The sequence below is a fragment of the Lemur catta genome, chromosome 1 (assembly GCF_020740605.2).
Source record: "Lemur catta isolate mLemCat1 chromosome 1, mLemCat1.pri, whole genome shotgun sequence".
NCBI lineage: Eukaryota > Metazoa > Chordata > Mammalia > Primates > Lemuridae > Lemur > Lemur catta.
The window spans coordinates 241443160-241463533 of record NC_059128.1 but is presented as its reverse complement, the minus strand read 5'-3'; the positions used below and the strand labels follow the sequence as shown (position 1 = coordinate 241463533).

At 39.5% G+C, this 20374-nt stretch overlaps 1 protein-coding gene across 1 annotated transcript in view; it reads right to left on the bottom strand.

Annotated features, from left to right (window-relative positions):
• The window catches only part of TOMM70 (translocase of outer mitochondrial membrane 70), a 36954-nt gene extending 30868 nt beyond the window's left edge, over positions 1 to 6086 (bottom strand). The window contains exon 1 of the mRNA XM_045540401.1: positions 5290 to 6086. Coding sequence (XP_045396357.1) covers positions 5290 to 5619 — 330 coding nt within the window. The 5' untranslated portion in view covers positions 5620 to 6086. The remainder of the gene's footprint in view (positions 1 to 5289) is intronic.
• Positions 6087 to 20374: the final 14288 nt, after the last annotated feature.

Sequence of the window (20374 nt, the reverse complement as noted above, 5' to 3'; positions counted from 1 at the left end):
GTCCTGAAAATTTAAAAGTCCACAAGCAACCTCATCTACTAAATCATAATACAGAACACTCTTTACCTGGGAAGAATCTACATGTAAGAATGCTGCTTCTGCATTACAGTTGTAGGTCATGCAAAGTCAAGTGATTTATAAAGAATAACTAAATGAGGTTTAAGATTGTTATAATAAATCCAGGATCAATTGGTAGAATAAAAATGAAAAGCTGGAAAACTTGAAAAAATATATAATTTGAACAATTTTATATATATGTAAATAAACTTAATAGATATCAAAGGAGCTCTTAGTTATTAGTCACAGAATGAAGCTTCATTCATTCATTCAACACCTGCTATGTTGAATAAATGAATGAAGCTTTTATTTTATTAAGTTCTGAGAATATAGTGGTAAACAAGATACAGCCAGTCCCACCCTTCACAGATTCAAGGGTATATAGTAGGAAACAGGAATGAGCAATTCTACCATCTGGTAAGAGCTATGGAAGGGAGAAGTGCAGGGTGTTATGGAATCACACAGTGGTATGCTTAGCAGGAGACGGGTTTGACAAAAGGTGGAATGACCTCTATGTTGTGACTTGAAGGATGAGAAGGCAGAGTAGGAGGCAGTGTTCACAGAACATCTGAAGGCCAAAATCAAGAGGAAGTGGCAAGAGATGAATTTGAAGAGGTAAGCAGAATCAAGGCCTTAAACCGTAAGAAGTTTGAACATTATCTTGTGGGCAATGATTGGAAAACCACCTCATGGATTTAAGCATGGGACTGATACGATTTACTCTAGTAGTGACAAAATGGATTGAACGAAAATGAGAAAGTAGCAGTTAGTTATTCAGTTGGGAAATGATAGCAGTGGGAATGGAGCAATCATCTATTGAAGACATATTTATGATGTGGAATTTTCTGGATGTGTTTACAGATTAGGTGTGAAGAATACGAGAAGAGTAAACAGAGATGACATCCAAGTTTCTGGCCTGGAAAATTAGATGGGGCACATTAATTAACAAGGGGCATTCTTAGGAGAAAGAGGAGCCTGAATGTGAAATACTTGTGAGATAATGAAGATTCCCTGTAAGTTGGGCCTCATGAAAGGTCTGGGCTAGAGACAAGAAATTAAGGAGCCAGAGACAAGAAGTTAGGGTGCCACCAGTATTTAAGTGCTAAGTGAAGCTGCTGAAAGGCAAACAAGCATCCAGGGAATATGCGGAGTGTAAGACAAAAATGCTTATGATACAAATGTGCTATTCACTAAAAGGAAGCAGAAAAAGAGCCTGGGTAGGAGATCAAGGATCAATGAGGGAGATATCAGGATACGGGGTTGGGGGGAGAATTAGGAAAATGTAGTATCTCAGAAGCAACAGAAAAGTTATGATGTTAAGAGCACAATGTCAGCTGGGCATGGTGGCTCATGCCTGTAATCCCAGCACTTTGGGAGGCTGAGGTGGGAGGATGGCTTGAGGCCAGGAGTTTCAGACCAGCCTGGGCAACAGAGTGAGATCCTGTCTCTACAAAAAATAAAAATAGAAAAATTAGCTAGCCGTGGTAGTAGGCACCTGTAGTCCCGGCTACTTGGGAGGCTGAGATAGGAAGATTATTTGGGCCCAGGAGTTTGATGCTGCAGTGAGGCAGTGAGCTATGATCGTGCCACTGCACTCTAGCCTGGGTGACAGAGAGAGAACCATCTCTTAAAAAAAAAAAAAAAAAGCATAACATGATGTGGCTGGGCATGGTGGCCCACGTCTGTAGTATCAGTGCTTTGAGGCCAGGAGTTTTAGACCAGCTTGGGAAAGACCCTGTCTACAAAAAAAATTTAAAAATTAGCCAGGCATGGTGGTGCACGGCTGTACTCCTAGCTACTCTGGAGGCCAAAGTGGGAGGACCACTCCGAGCCCAAGAGTTTGTGGTTACAGTGAGCTATGATCAAGCCACTGCAGTCCAGCCTGGGCAACAAAGTGAGACATTGTCTCTATTGGGGAGGGGAGGGCGGGAAGAACACTGTGAAGTAATTCCAAGGATCAAGTAAGATAAAGAGTGAAAGATGTTCACTAGATTTAATTAGATGGGAATGTCATTGTTGACCCTGATTTTTTAAAAAATGACTAGAAACAGATCGTTTGGGCAAGAATGATTTCATTTCAAAGAAGATAACTAATGACAGCAGGTTACTCAGTCCTTGATTTCTTTACTAAAATGTTTAGGTATATCTTCCCCTTCCTATTCTAAAGGACTGGCTTAGATTAGTGGTTCCTAACCATTTCATGTGGGATAACCTCTGTGTAATGTTAAAAAACCTTGAACACTAGAATGTCTGTATTTTTTTTATCATCAGATTAAAAAATAATTGGATAAAAAGTTTCTACAAAGTCAATAATGCTTTTAAATAAATGCCTTTTAAAAAAAATCACAGATTGTTTGAAAAAAGAAGTATCTAAGACATTTGTGCAGCCAGGATACCATGCCTGGTGTATATGTGCCAGGGTCCCTTGTGATAACTAAAGCCCACAGACTGAGAAGCACTATGGATTAAGACCTTCAAAGAACTCTTCCAATTGAAAAAAAATCTGTAAATCTTCAAGTTTAAAACAAAATTACTGAAACAAAATGGCACATCACAGTAGATTTTATAATGGTTTAAAATAGAATATGATTTAATACTTTAAGTACCTCAAGCTCAGACACTATCAACTGACTAGATGCTTTTCATTAGTAATACCCTAAAACTCCCATTAATTAAAACAAATATGAATATCCTTTGCATTTGTTTTACAAGTTTTGCTGTCTCAGAAAAAAGATAATTGGATACAGTCTATGTTGCACATGAAAATCTCAAACCCAATAGACAAAAGCCTAGTAATTCTATTAGTTCATTTTACATTGAGGCAAACATAAGCTAAAAGACAAAAACCACTGACTTTCCATTCTATTTGCTAACATCAAACCCTAAACAGACAATATTTGTCCTTTCCTTCATTCCCTTAAAAATTATAGCTATTACTCAGTTGAAGAAAGAACATTTAGGGCATCAGGATTTTGCCAGTTTTTCCATCAGCTGAAACACATGCTTTCCTACTTACAAAACCCACTGAGGTTGCCAATTCAAAGGTACTATTTAAATATACAGCAATTTCTCCAGTCACAGATAATAAATTACAATTAGTGATCAGTTGTTTTTAGATCATTTAATAACTCTAAAGACTAGACTACAAAAAAGGGACAAAATAGTCTTTCAATATTTATTGGTCATCAACAGTTAAAAAACACATTTCCATTAAAAAAAAATGGAAAAGACATTCTTATTGTGGCTTTCCTAAAGAAGAATCTAGTAATTCAAAGTTTACAGGTGTAAGCCCACAAATTCCACAAGATGAGCAATGGTATGTGCATGTGTCTTGCCCAGTTTTATTTTGGGTCGAAAATAAGAAATCATTTTAAAACAGCTCAAGTTACAAAAAAGATTCAATCTTAAAGTCTAACTTTTAACCTCAGGCAACTGAATAAACACCGTGAAATCTAAAAATCATCAGTGTTGACCCAGACAATGCTGAAAAACTGAAAAAAGAAATTAGGGAAATCTAAAATCTGAAAGGGAATTTGCAAAATTCTATCAAATAATAGTGGTACAGACTCCCTGGGATGAGGTGGAGTGGTTGAAACTACAATGAAATGTTAAAATCTAGTTTCATATATAGAAACTATCTTTATTTTTAATGATTATAGGACTGAGAACTTTTAAGTATCTTTCATTCACCCACTATTCTTCCATGATTAAAATTAAATTAATAAATGAAATAGGAAATGAGCAGAGAATTTCAGATATATGAAAATGACACACATGATAACTAATTCAAAGAATCCTCTTGATAACCACTCTCATTAGCAGCCCTCAGAATCATCAATTTTTAGTGCTAGAAGAAATAAAACGGATCTAATATTTTAATCCTCTTATTCTACAGGGATGATGCTAAGGTCAAGGAGATAAAATGACTTTCCCAAAGTGACAATGCTAGAAAGCCCAATATAAAGCATACATATCCTAGTTCTCAGTCCACAGGTTATTCCGCCATTCTGTAACACGTTTTCTATATTGAGAAAATAGGTGATGTTTCACTCTCCCATAGGAAAGATCATATGGCTTTCTCATGGCCTAGCACAATGCCTCACATAATGTAGGCACTAAACTACAATAGCTCATTTCTACAACAAAACTCCCTTTAGAGCTAATTTGACTACCCAGCAAAAATGTCTTCAACCTGAATAGTATAAAGTGGAAATGACTTACAAATGTATACAAGTGTATATAAACTTGCAACTGTATAAAAACACATGCAAGTTTGTATATACACATATACATACAAACTTATATACAACTGGGAGTTATCTGACCAACTATAAATACATATGTATATAACTGGGAGTTATTTGACCAAAGGCTCTGAACTCTGATTTAGTCTGGTACGACCACTGTACAACTCCAGACCCAAATAAAATCTTCCACCCGACTCAATCCCAGTATTGTTAAATGCAGCCAGGCCAATTCTCTGCACAGCTGTCAGATACCAAAAGGATTTAATAGTCAGTTCAACAAAACCACACAAAGCAGTTCACCAGATACTCCAATGCTTGGCCTGAGATCAGAGAATCTACCATGCACGTTGAGCTTGGTCATGCATATTTCCAAGTGAAATAGAAATATGAATTTAAGATGTTAGCCAAAAAGTTTAAGAACTCACTCCCATAGATGAAAAAAAACAAATGCCACGGAACACCATTTTACACTTTAGAACATACCTAGGTGGTTTTTTTTTTTTTTTTTTTTTTTTGCTTTTGTCAACCAACCGTCACTATAGTTGCCCATGCTCCCCCTACTCCAAAAAGGGGGAGTGGCTCGTCATTAAAAGGTTCTTACCACCGATCAAGTTGTAGGCCTTGGAAATCACAAAAGCAATTCATATCACCACTTACCAATCGTTTATGGAATTTGGCCTTCCTTCACTTGTTAATTAAATACAATCAAGACATCTGTAAATGTACCTACAACACTAGGAATAAATGCTGTGTCACTGAGAAAAAAAGCAAGACTTTTCTGAATCCAAAAGGAAACTGTCAAAGAATGTCGCTAACCTGTCCCCTCGGGCTACCACACTCCCTACAAAGGCAGCCAGAAGTGAGTCTCCCTAAACTCCTGTGCTTGGCAGCTTCCGTCCGATGGGAAGCCCCCTTACTGGCACCACGCATCAAGGAAGAGCTGCACCCGCCAGCTTCCACATCCAGGGCCCGGACTGCTTCTCACCATTTCCAGGTGAGCACCGGCACCTTCGGGGTGTCCGCTGCCCGGGGCCGGACTGGCCCTACCCTCCGGGGTCTTCCGCTCGCTGTTGCGCTTCAAGCCGCTGGTGTCGCCCCGGCCTCCGGTCTCCCGGCGCCGCCGCTGTCGGTTCCACAGGTACATGGCACCCGCGCCCAGCAGCAGGGGCGCCCCGACAGCCAGCGCCAGCTGCCATCGCGGCAGGCCCCCTGTTCCCGGGCCCGCAGTCCCGCCGCCGCCGCCGCCCACCCCACTCCCAGAGCTGGGTGCAGCCGCTGCGACCACCGCCGCCTCCACAGGCTTAGAGGCGGCCATGACGAGTGTCCTCCGCCACCGCCTCCCTGCCAGTCGCGGGCGCCACAGTCACTACGGAGCGTGCGAAAGGAGACCAGATGGAGGGAAGGAAGGCAATGAGCGAGCGAGCACGCCAGGCAGCGAGAGCGGACGACAGAAAAGGGCCAGAGGTCACCGGAAGCCCAGGGCATGCCGGGCCAGACTCGACCGTCCTTCTCCTCCCCTCTCAACCGTAGAAGGAGAGGAGGAGGAAGGTAATCACTTCCGGGGTAAGGGAAAGTGTGGGTGTGAGATGGGAATCCTAGGAAGCCGTTTCTCTTTCCTTTCGCCCAGCTGCTGCTTGGGAGAATCACTCCTAGGGTCTTGGGCTTCCCGTGGTAGCCAGTGTTGTTCCCTCCACCTTCAGGAAGGAAGGGCAGACGGCCCTCTTCCCTAATGCAGTGGAGGAGGGGCGCGTACGCCGCCGGCTTGGGGTGCGCAGGCGAGCAGAACCGAGGGAACACGCTCCTCGGCGGCACTATGAATGGGCGGGAGGGGCAGAAGAGTCGTGAAGCTTATTGGCTGGCAGGAACGGGGGCGGGGCGTGGGCCGAGCTGCCCAGTTTATTGGTAGATTTCAGAGCCTGTTTTCCCGTTACAGCCACGTTGGCGCTTCTCTGACGTGGGCGGCCGTTAGCTCGGTGGTCCGCGTGTCGGGGAAGCCAACGGATTGGAAGCACTTTTAAAGATACGTGAGAAAAGAGCTGAGAGCTGAAGATAGCCTGCTGTATCCCCGAACTTCTTGTCACTACTACAGCCAGATTTTAGTTCGGACGAGTTTGAGGTTATGGGGGAGATAGCAGATGGCGAGACTAGGTGGAAATGTCTCCAAGTCGAAACCGCTTGAAACGGCCCCTGCGGCTCACGGTCCGCACCGGTTACGAAAGCGGTGACGTCTGGGTTGTTATGAGCTTCTTGAACTGAATTGGTAGAAATGCGAAGCCCCGGGGTTCCCACCTGCTTCGAGCCTTCCTTAACGTATCTTGAGCTGGTTTCCGCCTGACACCCCGGCCCACACCTTGCTCCTTGGACCACCCGCGCCTTCCCCAGCGCTCTGGTCCGCCCACCCCCATGCTTGGCACTAGCTGTCTCAGCGCTCGTCTCATCTTATTCTCAAATCATAATTTCAGTTCACAGATTTCATATCTCCAATAGTTTTGTCAAATCTATTTCCCAGGCTCTGCACCAGATCTCTTAGAATGTTGAAATTACCCTTGCAAAACGTTGTTGGGAATTCACGGTGTTTTCAAGAAGAAAATTGAAAGGAGGTAATTTATAAAGTGGCACCAAAATGGACTGATTAGAATAGAATGGCCTAATTTGAAAGAACTTCAGGATCATTGCTTTTCTCTTTGCTTCATGTAGGTTCCTATTAGTAACTGCTTTCAGGCAATAGGGTTTCTTAGCAACAGACTGAAAAAAAGGACTAAAAATAATAGCAATGGAATTGAATTAATCGTTACAGACAATCGGCTTCTCTCCACTCCTGATCCCCCAACCCCAAAAGGCAAGTCTGCTCCTTAACATGATCTCTGCTTTGACTTTTAAGGACAGAAAGTTAGGATTTTTCTTTCGTGAAATTTAGTTTTTCTGTGATTTCATGGAGAATTGTAGAATGCTAGTAATTGCAAACTATTAATAGGAACTAAAACATAATTAACGTGTTTTTTTAAAAAACCTTTTATGTATTGGAATAGGCAGTAGATTGTTATGGTTAAAATCCAAAACTTACAAAAGGTTTACTATGAAATCTGCCTCCAATCTCTGTCCACAGCAGGGAATCAATATTAGAATTCCTTGAAACATTTTTAAAATTAACTAATATTTATCGAAAGGGCTGATTTTGTTTGATATATTTTTAAGATTGTTATTAATAAATAAATTCATTCTTGTTACTTTTATGCATTGTCAAACATCTCATTTCCATTCCCTAGCCTAAGCATCTCTTTGCTCCCATTTTCTCCTCCATTTTCTAGCTGATAGTAGTGTAAAGCTAAATTGAAAGTGTCACTTACTGGCTTCGGGATCTTACTGACCTGTTGCATATTTTCTAACCTGTGAAATGGTGAGAACACACACCTCCCAGGTTATAGTAAAGATTTAATTAGATAGTACTTGAAGCTCTTTTGATGTTTGTTACAAAATGATAGACATTTGATGCTTAGGTGTTTTTCTAAATTTTAAAAGAAAGAAGTAAAATACTATGTTTCCTTTCTAAAAACTTGAAGTTTTGTATATGTGAACACAGACATTTGCTTGGTAGATTAATGGAATTCAACAGAAGAAGCTTTCTTCACCTCTTCTCTGGTCTGTATCTTAGGAGGCAGTTGAATGAGGTAGAAAGTCTAGTAGACTTGGATTTGGAAGACCTGAGTTCTCATTCTAGATTTTATACTACTGAGCAATGTGTGCAACTGTGGGCAACTCTGCTTTCTATATAATGTGACGGGTGGATTTGATTTCTAAGGCTCCTTATTGTTTTAAAATTATAGGATTCTGTTCTGTCAATTGTCATTGCTACATGAAAGGCTTTCAGATTGGTAGGGTAGATAGCTGGTTGATTGGTGTCCAGACCTTCTAGTGAGTCCACAAACATGTTTATATTAAGTGCTTACATGTACAACTCTATTCTCTTTCAGCTGTCTTGGGTTTTCATTCTGTTTTTCTTCACTGAAAAATTACTGGAAAGAATTGTCTATGCCTGTTAACTCTACTTATTTATTAACCCTTTCTTCCAAAATCTGTTGTAATCTAGTTTCTGATTTTATAATTAGTTTGAAACTGATTTACAAGTGGTTAAATTGTTTGTTTTTGGCCTTCATATGCTTTTACTTGATACATTGTTTTCTTTGGCTTTCAGGAAACTAGAGTCTCCTGGTTCTTCTGCTCTCTGACCAATCTCTATTGATCATTGCTGTCCAACACAGCTTTCTATGATGTTAGAAATGTTTTATATTTATGATGTCCAATATGGTAGCCACTAGCCACATGTGGCTGTTGAGCATTTAGAATGTATTATAGCTATCAATTTAATTTTAATTGATTTAAATGGCTTCATGTGGCTAATGGCTACTGTACTGGACAGCACAGCTCTAGATCTTCCTCAAGTATACGAATTTGTAAGAATTTGTCTTTTTTGTCTGTAATCTCTCCATTAGTAACCAAAATAAATCTCATCACTTCAGGTACTATTTCTCTGCAGATAATCACTATCTACGTATCTCTTGGCATAACTTCTCTCTTTACCTCTAGCCCTATATTTCCTACTATTTACTGAACAGCTTTGCTAGGATGCCTACTTTTTGTCAGAGATATAATTCATCACTTCCCTCCCCATTCTTTCTCTTTGTGTAATCCTTTTTTTTCTCATAATACCTGTGTTACCTTAGTGGTTACTCAAGCTTGAAACCTTAGACGTTTTCAGATCTTTCTGTTTTTCATCCCTACCTACCCAAGCACATGTGATTATGCTGATATGTACACACATAAATACAAAATCAAGCTGTGAAATCTTCAACAAGATCAAGTTCTTTGTAATACCTTTTTTTATATTTAGCTTCCTTTTCATGTCCTCTGCTGCTTCCCTGGTTCAAATATGTGAAAACATCTAAAAGTATGTACAACACATATTCCTCACAGTTCTGTAGGGCGGAAGTTTGAGATCAGGGTGCCAGCATGATCAATTTCTGTGAGGGCCCTCTTATGGGTTGCAGACTGCCAATTTAGCATTGTGTCCTCACATGGTGGAAAGGGAAAAGAAAGCTCTCTGGAGTCTCTTTTATAAAGGCATTAATCACATTGTAAGGGTTTCATCCTCATGACCTAATCCCTCCCCAAAGGCCCTCTCTCCTAATACTGTCACATTGGGGGTTAGGATTTCAACATATGAATTTCGGGAAAGAGGGAGACACAAACGTTTAGTCCATAACACTTCTCTCTTTTTTTCTTTTTTATCTATTTCCTTCATCTTTCCTAAACCCTGTATTTGTTTCCCAGATAGTTTCTGTAACTCTAGTGCTTCTCTTTTATGTGTCACCCTGCCCTTTGATATCAGATTACTCTTCCTGCAGCATAACTGCAATTTCATTCTTGAGTTCAAAGACTTTTTAGACCCTCTCCACTTTCTTTCACTATAAGGTTTAATGTCTACTCTGACCCATACCTCCCCTCATGCACCTCCTTTATCTCCTTGATGGACATTATAAACACCCGACAGTGTTTAAAATTATTTTTGTGACCCCTTCATGAGGAAGTAAGCCCCATGAGGACAGAAACTTTGTTTATTTTGTACTTTGAGTGCCCAGAAAATAGTTGATATTATGGTTAATTTTATGTGTCAATTTGACTGGGTCACAGGGTGCCCAGATATTTGGTCAAACATTATTCTCGGCGTGTCTGTGAGAATGTTTCTGATTCCTTCTTTTTTATTTTTAGTGTATCTATTATAGGTTTTTGCTTTGTGGTTATCATTAGGCTTACAAAAAACCTCTTATAACAGGTTATTTTAAGCTGATAACAACTTAACTTTGATATCTCTCTTTATCTCTTTCACTCTCTCTCTGTCTCACACACACACACAAACACACACAAACTACATTTTAACTCTATTTCTTCTCCCCCACATTTTGTATTTTTGATGTCACAATTTACATCTTTTTATATCACATATCCCTTAACAAATTATTGTGGTCATTATTTTTAATAGGTTTGTCTTTCAACCTTTACGTTAGTAGATATAGTAAGTGATTTACACACCACATTACCGTAGTATTGTGAATTTGACTGTGTACTCACTTCTACCAGTGAGTTTTATACTTTCAAATGTTTTTGTGTTACTCATAGCATCTTTTCCTTTTGGCTTGCAAAATTCCCTTTAGCATTTCTTATAAGAGAGGTCTGGTGGTGATGAACTTCCTCAGCATTTGTTAATATTTGTCTGGGAAAATACTTCTCATTTCTGAAGGACAGATTCGCTAAGTACAGTATTCTTGGTTGCCAGTTATTTTTTTTTTTTTCCTTCAGCATATTGAATATATCATCCCACTCTCTTGGCCTGTAAGGTTTCTGCTGAGACGTCTGGTGTTAGGCATATTGGAACTCCTTTATGTATTACTTGCTTCTTTTCTCTTGTTGCTTTTAGGATCCTTTCTTTGCCTTTGATCTTTACAGTTTGATTATAATATGTCTTGGCTAGCTTTATTTGGATTGAATCTGATTATAAGCCTTTGACTTTTCTGTACTTGGTTATTTGTGGCTTTCTCCAAGTTTGGAAAGTTTTCTGATATTATTTTTTTAAAATAAGCTTTGTACCCTCTTTCTTTCTCTACTCCCTCTTGAATGCCAATGACTTGCATATTTGCTGTTTTGATGCTATTCCATAAATTTTGTAAGCTTTCTTCATTCCATTTTATTTTATTTTATTTTATTTTATTTTATTGAGGCAGATTCTGTTGCCCAGGCTAGGGTGCAGTGGCATCAGCCTAGCTCCCAGCAACTTTAAACTCATGAGCTCCAACTACTGGGCTTAAACTCCTGGACTCAAGCAATCCTCCTGCATCAGCCTCCTGAATAGCTGGGACTACAGATATGTACCACTACGCCCTGCTAATTTTTTCTATTTTTAGTAGAGACAGCATCTCGCTCTTGCTCAGGCTGGTCTCAAACTCCTGACCTCAAGCAATTCTCCTGCCTTGGCCTCCTAGAATGCTAGGATTACAGGTGTGAGCCACCACACCTGGCCTCTTTTTTATTTTTTCTCCTCTGATTGTTCATACAACCTGTCTTTGAGTTCACAGATTCTTTTTTCTGCTTGATCAATTCACTGTTGATGCTCTCCATTGTATTTTTAAAATTTTGTTCATTGTATTTTTCAGTTCTAGGATGTCTGTTTGATTTTGTTTTAATATTTCACTTTCTCTGTTAAATTTCTCATCTGGTCATTTATTATTTTTCTCATTTTGTTGAATTGTTCTCTGTATATTCTGAAATTCATTGAGCTTCCTTAAACCAGCTACTTTGAATTTTTTGTCAGGCTGTTTATACATCTCTGTTTCATTAGGGTCAGTTGCTGGCATTTTATTTTGTCTGTTTGATGATGTCATGTTTTCCTGATTGTTCTTGATCCTTGTGGTCATGTGTCTATGTCTGTACATTGAAGAAATTGTCTTACTCCAGTCCTCATAGTCTGGCTTTGTCTGGGAACATCTGTCAACAGTAAGCCTGTCTAGAGATTCTGGGCTGGTCATTTGGTGTGGTCCCTAAGCCTATGACTGCTGCAGACATTGCAGGAGTAGTGGGTGCCCTAAGCCCAGGACCACTGTGGCCAGCATAGTGCCAGGCTAAAATCTTATGGCCACTGAGGATGACACAGCACTGGGCTGGAATCCTGTGGCTGCTGAGGCTGGCACAGCATTGGGGTACACCTTAAGCCACTGAAGGTTGCCTGTTGCTCTGGGTTATTTGGAGCCCAGGGCTTCCATAGTTAGCTGATGGTGATATGGGCTGAAACTCGAGTTGTTCTCACAGAGACTACAGGTTCCCATTTAGTGCTGGGGTGGGTCTAGAGTCTTGGTCTGCACGTCATTGCCTGAAGTCAGAGGCTATGGGATTCTTCCCCACTCCTAGGTTTTATTGTGGCAGGCCTGGTATTGGAGTCCAAGGCAAAGTCCTATGCTTACTTTACTCTTTTTACCCCAAGCAGATGGTATGTCTGTGCTGTACTGCCTGGGGTTGGAAGAGGGATGGCATGGGTAATGTAAAAATATCCTTCCTGCCCTCTTCAATGTGCCTTTTCTTATTGCGCTGTAACCAGGTGTTGTAATTTCTCACCTGGTCCTCTTAGCTCTTGTGCATTAATAGTTGTTCAAATTGATGTTCCTCCAGGGGTACAATCATTGGAGAGTCCTATTCTACCTTCTTGCTCTGCCTTCCTCTGTGAGGGTGTTTTTGGATAAGATTAACTTTTGTATTGGTAGACTGAGTAAAGGAGATTGCCCTTCCTAAAGTGGTTGGCGCTCATACCATCAGTTGAAGGCCTGAGTAGAACAAAAAGCCTGACCCACCCATAAGTAAGAGGGAACTCCTCCAGCCTTCCTGCGTTGAGCTAGAATATCAGTCTTTTCTTGCCTTCGGACTTGAGCTTAAACATCGGCCCTTCTTGGGTCTTGAGCCTACTGGCTTTCGGACTGGAACTATACTATCAGCTCTCTTGGGTCTCCAGCTTACTGACTACAGGTCATGAGACTTCTCAGCCTCCATAATTGTATAAATATATATTATATAAATATACATATATATAATCTCTATCTCTATCTGTCTGACCTAATCTGTCTGTAATTGGTTTTGTTTCTCTAGAGAACCATGATTAATACAGATTTTGGTACCAGGAGTGAGGTGATGCTATAATAAATACCTAAAAATGTGGAATTGGCTTTGGAACTGAGTGATGAGTACAGGATGGAAGAGTTTTGAGGCATATTTTAGAAAAAGCCAAAATTGCTATAAAGGAACTGTTGTAGAAATGTGGATGTTAAAGGGAATTTTCGTGAGGGCCCAGAAGGGAAAGAGGAGAGCTAGAAACAAAGCTTCCATCTTCTTTGAGAATACATAAATAATCATGAACAGAATGTAGGTAGAAATATAGATGTTAAAGGCCATTCTGGTGAGATTTCAGATAGAAATAAGGAACAGGTTTTTGGAAACTGGAAGAAAGGTGATACTTATTATAAAGTAGCAAAGAATATGGCTGAATTGTGTTCTAGTGTTGCAGAAGGTAGAACTTGCAAGCAATGAAATTGGATACTTTTGCTTAGATATCTCTTCTGAAGAGATATCTAAGCAAAGTATCAAAGATGTGCCTTGGGTCCTCCTTGCTGCTTATAATAAGATTCAAGAGGAGAGAGGTGAATTGAACAAGGAATTAAGCAAAAAGGAGCCATAACTTGGAGATTTGGAAAATTCTCAGCCTATTTGTATTGCAAAAAAAAAAAAAAAATGAGAACACTTGTTCTGAAGACAATACGAAGGATGTAGCTGAACAACCATTTGATAAAGAGATTCTGGGTGCAACTCATGGACTTGATCAGCCATCTCATCAGAAACCAGGAATAGACATGGGATTTTATGAGCAGAAGCACTGCCAGCTGAGTCTAAAGGGGCCAGAAACAATGGGACAGGATGCCAGAAGACTATCAGACATCTTGGGATTTACAGGATGGGACCATAGAGCTATTTGGCTATTAAAATGCTTTATCCTTCGTGAAAAGGAGCGAGTGATCCTGAAAGTGATTCAGAAATCCTCAAGGCTGCCACTTCTACCAGGCCCAGGGGGCAGCCCTGGTTTCTCCTGTGTTTCAAAGCATGGGCCTGACCCTCCAGTTTTGGTCAGCCTAGATGGCCTGCCCAGTACCTCAGGGGCAGGGCTGCCCTGGCAGAGAGCCTGTGAACTGGGCGGCCCCTTCAAGCTAAGGGGGCAGACTGCCTTGCAGAGCCACGAGAGTGATGCTACCACCCCAGTGGGCATGGAGGGCAGAGGATTGAACTGAAGAGGATTCTTCTCTAGCCTTAAGATCTAATGGAATTTGCCTTGCTAGGTTTTGGACTTGCTTAGGACCCATCACCTCTTCCTTCTTTGCTATTTCTCCCTTTTGGAGTAGAAGTGTCTATCCTATGCCTTTCCTATCATTATATTTTAGAAGCCCACAACTATCTAGTTTTACAGGATTACAGCTGGAGAGGAGTTTGGTCTCAGGATGAATCATATCTTAAGTCTTACCTATACCTGACTTAGATGATATTTAAGTGAGAGTTTGGACCTTAGACTTCATAGTTGTTGTAATGAATTGAGACTTTTGGTGCTGTCAGGATGGGATGAATGCATTTTGCATGTAAGAAGGACATGAATTTTGGAGGCCACATGCTCCACTCTCAGTACCAAAATGTGAATGGTATGCGTGGGTCTCTTTAGCAAAATACCACAGACTCGATGGCATAAACCACAGAAATTTATTTCTTACAGTTCTGGAGGCTGAGAAGTCCCAGATCAAGGTTCTGATCTGTTTGATTTCTGGTGAGAGCTCTCTTCCTGGCTTATAGTTAGCCAGTTTCTCTCTGTTTCTCATATGATCTCTTCTTCATATGCATGCAGAGAGAGAGTAAACTCTCTGCTGTTTCTTCTTATAAGGGCACAGATTCCATCAGATCAGGGCCCCACCATCATAACCTCATATAACTTTAATTATCTCCCCAAAGCCACATCTCCAAATACCCTCACATCAGGGGTTAGGTCTTCAACATATGTATTTTTGGGGAGAGGGAAGACAAAAATATTTAGTCCACAACAGTTAGCATATAGGAAGCACTCAATACTGTTTTAAGCACTCAATACTGTTTTAAATAAATGAATATTCTACTAAGAGTATCAAAGATGGAAAAAGGTTATCTTAGTCCGTTTTGTGACAGAATACCTGAGGCTGAGTAATTTATAAAGAAAAGAGGTTTATTTAGCTTATGATTCTGTAGGCTGAGAATTATGAGAAACATGGTACCAGCATCTGCTTGGTTTCTGGTAGGGGCCATGTGCTACATCAAAACATAGCAGAGAAGGTCAAAGGGGAAGTAGATATGTACAAAGAGGTACCAAACAGCAGAAACCTCACTTTATAACAACCCACTGTCTAAGGAACTAACACATTTCTGGAGAACTTACCCAGTTTTTAGAGAGAGAGAACTCACTACCACAAGAACAGCCACTCAAGCCATTCATGAGAAATCTACCCCCATGGCTCAGACAACTCCCCCTGGGCCCTGCCTCTCAACAGCGCTACATTGGGGATCAAATTGCAACTTGAGTTTTGGTGGGAACAAACAAACCATGTGCAAACAATAGTATATATGGGATAGGCATAATTTTTATTTACTTAAAAAATGTTTACTGTCTACTTCAATATGCTTCCTCTAAACTCCCAAAATACTTTTTTCTGGAACTTTCTTAAAGCATATCACTTTCCTACCTTGTTTTATAGAATTACACTTATCCTAACTCATCTACTGAATTATAACCATCTCAAGATCAGAAGCTATATCTGATTTATCCTGTATCTCATACAGTGTCTATAATGCCTTCTTTAATTATATATGTCAGAGCAAAGTGATATGTTTTCTCTTTTAGCATTGAACTATATATCAGTTTATATTTATTCCCCACAATTACCACTTTGCCATAATTATTTGTTCTCATGTCTGCTACCTATGCTCAATTCTGAGTCCCTGAAGGGTGGGGACCATGTTCTAGTCATTGTATTCCTGCATCTATTACAGGGTTGGGCATATGATGGATGATTGTCACCTTATTTATCTATCCAACACAATACCTGAAACATGGTCAATGCCAAATAAGGTGTTGATAAAGTATTTGTTGAACAAGTTTCTGACTTCTGCTTCATCCCCATTACTGTTGACAATATTAACAATCTGTTGCCACCACTGCTGTCTAACACCATTGATATCAGCTTGGAAACCAACTCAATTACTACTGATGCTGCAGCTGCCACCACCAGACATGGTCTACTTCCATCACAACCACCATCATAGCTGCTAAGTTCCCAGTCCCTATCATGCCATGATCACTGCTACCACCTCTACCACTGCAGCTGCTTCCAGGGGGACATGAGTGGTTTGTGCATTATATTCCACTTATGATATATAGAAGCCCCTATTTCGTTTGAGCCCTCATGTGGTTATTTTTTCCCAATCCTGATGGTTTCTGCATTATTCAACCTCCATCAAAGCATCAGCTGAGTGGGTGGTACTTCTTAGCTTTTCATGGGAAATGTCACCTTATGATTCAATCAAGTGGTTGCTCTTTTTGCTCTCAGGAGGAACCACTGCATTTATCTTCAGGGAACAATCTATAGTAACATGTTTCCTCTCCTTAGCTGTGACTGATAGCTCATATGAATACTTCATGTACTCATTTGCCACCTTTCTGCCCACTCATACAGATTTATAAGATCTTTCCATCCTCATCAACTTAGTTCATTGCCACCCACAAGAATTTGTGTCATTTGCAAATGCAGAATTGTTGCCCTGCACTGTAACTTATGAAGATACTACGTACAGATTATGTAATACTGTGTCCTGCACACAGATGCTGGGGAAGTGGGGGCTGAGGCCCAGCATGCACTTCGTTGCTCTCAGCCTGGTGTCAGGGTGGGTCTGCCTGGAGAAAGGTGCTTCTTATTATTTGCATGAAAATGCTGGTCTATCACTAAATGATGGGCCTACAGTGGAGCATCCACCAATAAAGGGCACTACTTTCTAATTTACTCATATTAGACTAATATCCTTGGTTGTGCAGTGCTGATCTTAGCATTGGTCTAGTGCTGAACCTAAGAACTCTTTGCTTAGTTCTTGATCTCAAAGATTTTATCCTATGCTTTTTTTCCCTAAGTGTTTTATAGTTTTACAATTATATTTAAGTCTTTGATCCATTTTGAGTTAATTTTTGGGTAAGGTGTGAGACTTAGGTCAAGGTTCATTTTTTAAACTGTGGATGTCCAATTGCTCCAGTACCATTTGTTGAAAAGCCTCTGCTTCCTCCATTGAATTGCTTTTGCACCCTTTTCAAAATTCATCTGGGCACATACATGTACCTCTATTTCTGAATTCTCCATTCTGTTCCATTGATTTATGTGTCTATCTCTCTACTAGCAGCACTGCACTGTCTTCTTGATTATTTTAGCTATATAATAAGCTTTAACATTGTGTAGCATGATTCTCCCCCTTTATTATTCTTTTTTTCAGGATTGTTTTTAGCTATTTTGGGTCCTTTGCATTTTCAAATAAATTTTTGAATAAGTTTGTGTTTACAAACTTTGTGAGAACTATATTAAACGTACAGATCAATATGGGGAGAATTGACATCTTTACTCTCTTGGCTGTTCTAATCCATGAATACAAAAGCTTTCCAATTATTTAGCTTTCTTTTTTAAAAACAGCTTTATTGAGATATAATTCACATATCATACAATGCACTCATTTAAAGTTTGCAATCCAACAGTTTTTAGTAGGTTCATAGAGTTGCGCAACCATCACCATAATCAAATATAGAGCATTTTCATCACCCAAGAAACTCTGTAAACATTACCGGTCATTCTCAATTTCACTTTCCACCTCACCTACCCTCTCCCCAACAACTCCCTAACCTCAGGCAAGCACTCATCTACTTTCTGTCTCTGTATATTTGCCTATTCTGGAATTTCCACCCCCTTCCTATCCAATTATAACTATATATCCTTTGACCTACATCTCTCCATCTCCCCCTTCCCTAACCACCCAAGCCATCATTCTACTCTGTCCTTCTAGAGATCAGCTTTTTTAGATTTCACATATGGGTGAGATCATGCAGTATTTGTGTTTCTGTGCCTGGCTTGTTTCACTTAACATAGTGCTCTCCAGGCTCATCCGTGTTGTCAAAAATGATAGAATTTTGTTCTTTTTTATGGCTGAATAGTATTCCATTGTGTAAGTGTACCATATTTTCTTTATTCATCTGTTGCTAGACACTTAGGTTAATTTTATGTCTTAGCTATTGTGAATAATGCTGCAATGAACGGGGGAGTGCAGGTATCTTTTCAACATACTGATTTCATTTCCTTTGGATACACACCCAGTAGTGGGATTGCTGGATCTTTGATTTCTTTCATCAGCATTGTCGCTTTCAGCATACAGATCTTATACATGTTTTGTAAGATTCATATCCAAGCGTTTTACTTCTTTGGAGAAATTATAAATGGTATTGTGTTTTAAGTATTGGTTTCCAAATGTTCATTGTTGGTATATGTGTATTGATCTTGTATCTTCTTGTGATCTTGCTGAACTCACTTATAGGTTCTAGGAGTATTTTTGTAGATTCTTTGGGGATTTATACATAGACAATCATTATCTGCACATAGAGACAGTTTTATTTCTCTCTTTACAATCTTTATGTGTTCTCCCCTTTCCCTCCAGCTTTTACACCTTATTGCACTGGCTAGAACTTATGGTACCATGTTGAATGGGATTGGTGAGAGTGGACATTCTTGCCTTAGTTGCTGTTCTGAAGGGGAAAGCTTTCAGTCTGTCACCATTAAGTATGACATACACTGGTTATTTTAAAATGATATATTTTCATGATTATGAAGGCCATATATGATCATTTATGAATTTAGAAAATAGAAAATGTATAAAGAAGAAAATAAAATTGTCTGAAATTCCACGATTCATAGTTGACATCTGGGATCATACCAGTAAACTATACGTCTTAGGGTTCTCCAGAGTAACAGGACCAATAGAATATGTATATATGTATATAAAAAGATTTATTTTAAGGAATTGGCTCACATAATTACGGAGGCTGACAAGTCTAAAATCTACAGGGTGGGCCAGCAGGCTGGAGACTCAGGAAGAGCTGATGTTGCAGGTGAAGTTTGAAGGCCATCTGCTGGCAGACTTCCCTCTTGCTGGGGGAGGTCAGTCTTTATTCTATTCAGGCTTTCAGTAGATTGGATGAGGCCCACACACATTATGGAGGGCAATCTGCTTTACTCAAAGTCTACCAATTTAAATGTAAACATCACCAAAAACACCTTCATAGAAACATCCAAAATAATGTTTGACCAAATATATGGGCACCATGGTTCAGCCAAGTTGACACATAAAATTAACCATCACCCTGCATGTTTTATTTTTTGCCATTTAATATTTTATTTTGAGAAGTTCTGTGTCATTAAATCCTATGATTTTTGATGATTACAGAGAATTCTATTGTATGAATGTATCATAATTTATTAACCTGATCTTTAATTGTACTTTTAAGATGTTTTCACACTTTTGCTATTTTTAAATAATGTTATGATAAAGAAACATCCTTTGTTCATCCTTTGTATGAACAAACATCCTTTGTACTTGTATGTAGTATTTTTCTACTTATGAAAAATACTTAGAAGAGAAATTTCTGGGTCAAAGGGTGTGAATATGTTTTAAAACTTTTAAATACATCTCGCCATATTTCTTTCCAGAAAGACCTTATTCATACTAATAGTATATGGCATTTGATCCTCAGAAAAGATTTTTCCGGAGCTTCATTAATGTTTTCTTGTTTTAACATTGTTCTTAAACTTTAATCTGCAATTTCTTTTTCTAAATGTCAAGTGTTTTGTGGCATTTGATAATCCACTCCTTATTATAAATTGTAACGTTTTGTCCCTCTCAGATATGAGACACATGAGACTTAATTCTCCTAGTTCTTCTCTGAAGCACTTCTCATGGAGAGGCTTGTAGACTCAAAAGAAAGTGCTGAGACATTACCTTTATGTTCTGTCACATTGCAGTAAATAACAGTCGGAAGCCCTTTCTGAAGCATAGCACACTGGTGGGCTGGTCTGATGAAGTTTTTACATAGTAGTAACTTTTAGCAGTAGTAGTTCAATCTGTTTTAGAGTAATAGGTGACCAGGGATTGAAGAGATCTTGAGACGCCAACCAATTAATAACACTTCTGGAGACAAAGCCGCACAGATGGCATCTTTGGCAGATGAGAATCATTGCTATATTTGAAGGTCTCCTGTGGAAGAGATAATATATTAGCTCTTCAAAACCTGTTCTATGGGCAATATACATAACCTAAACTTTTGTACCCCCATAATAAGTGGAAACAAAATAAAAAAAAAAACCTGTTCTAACATCTAACAACTCTAACTA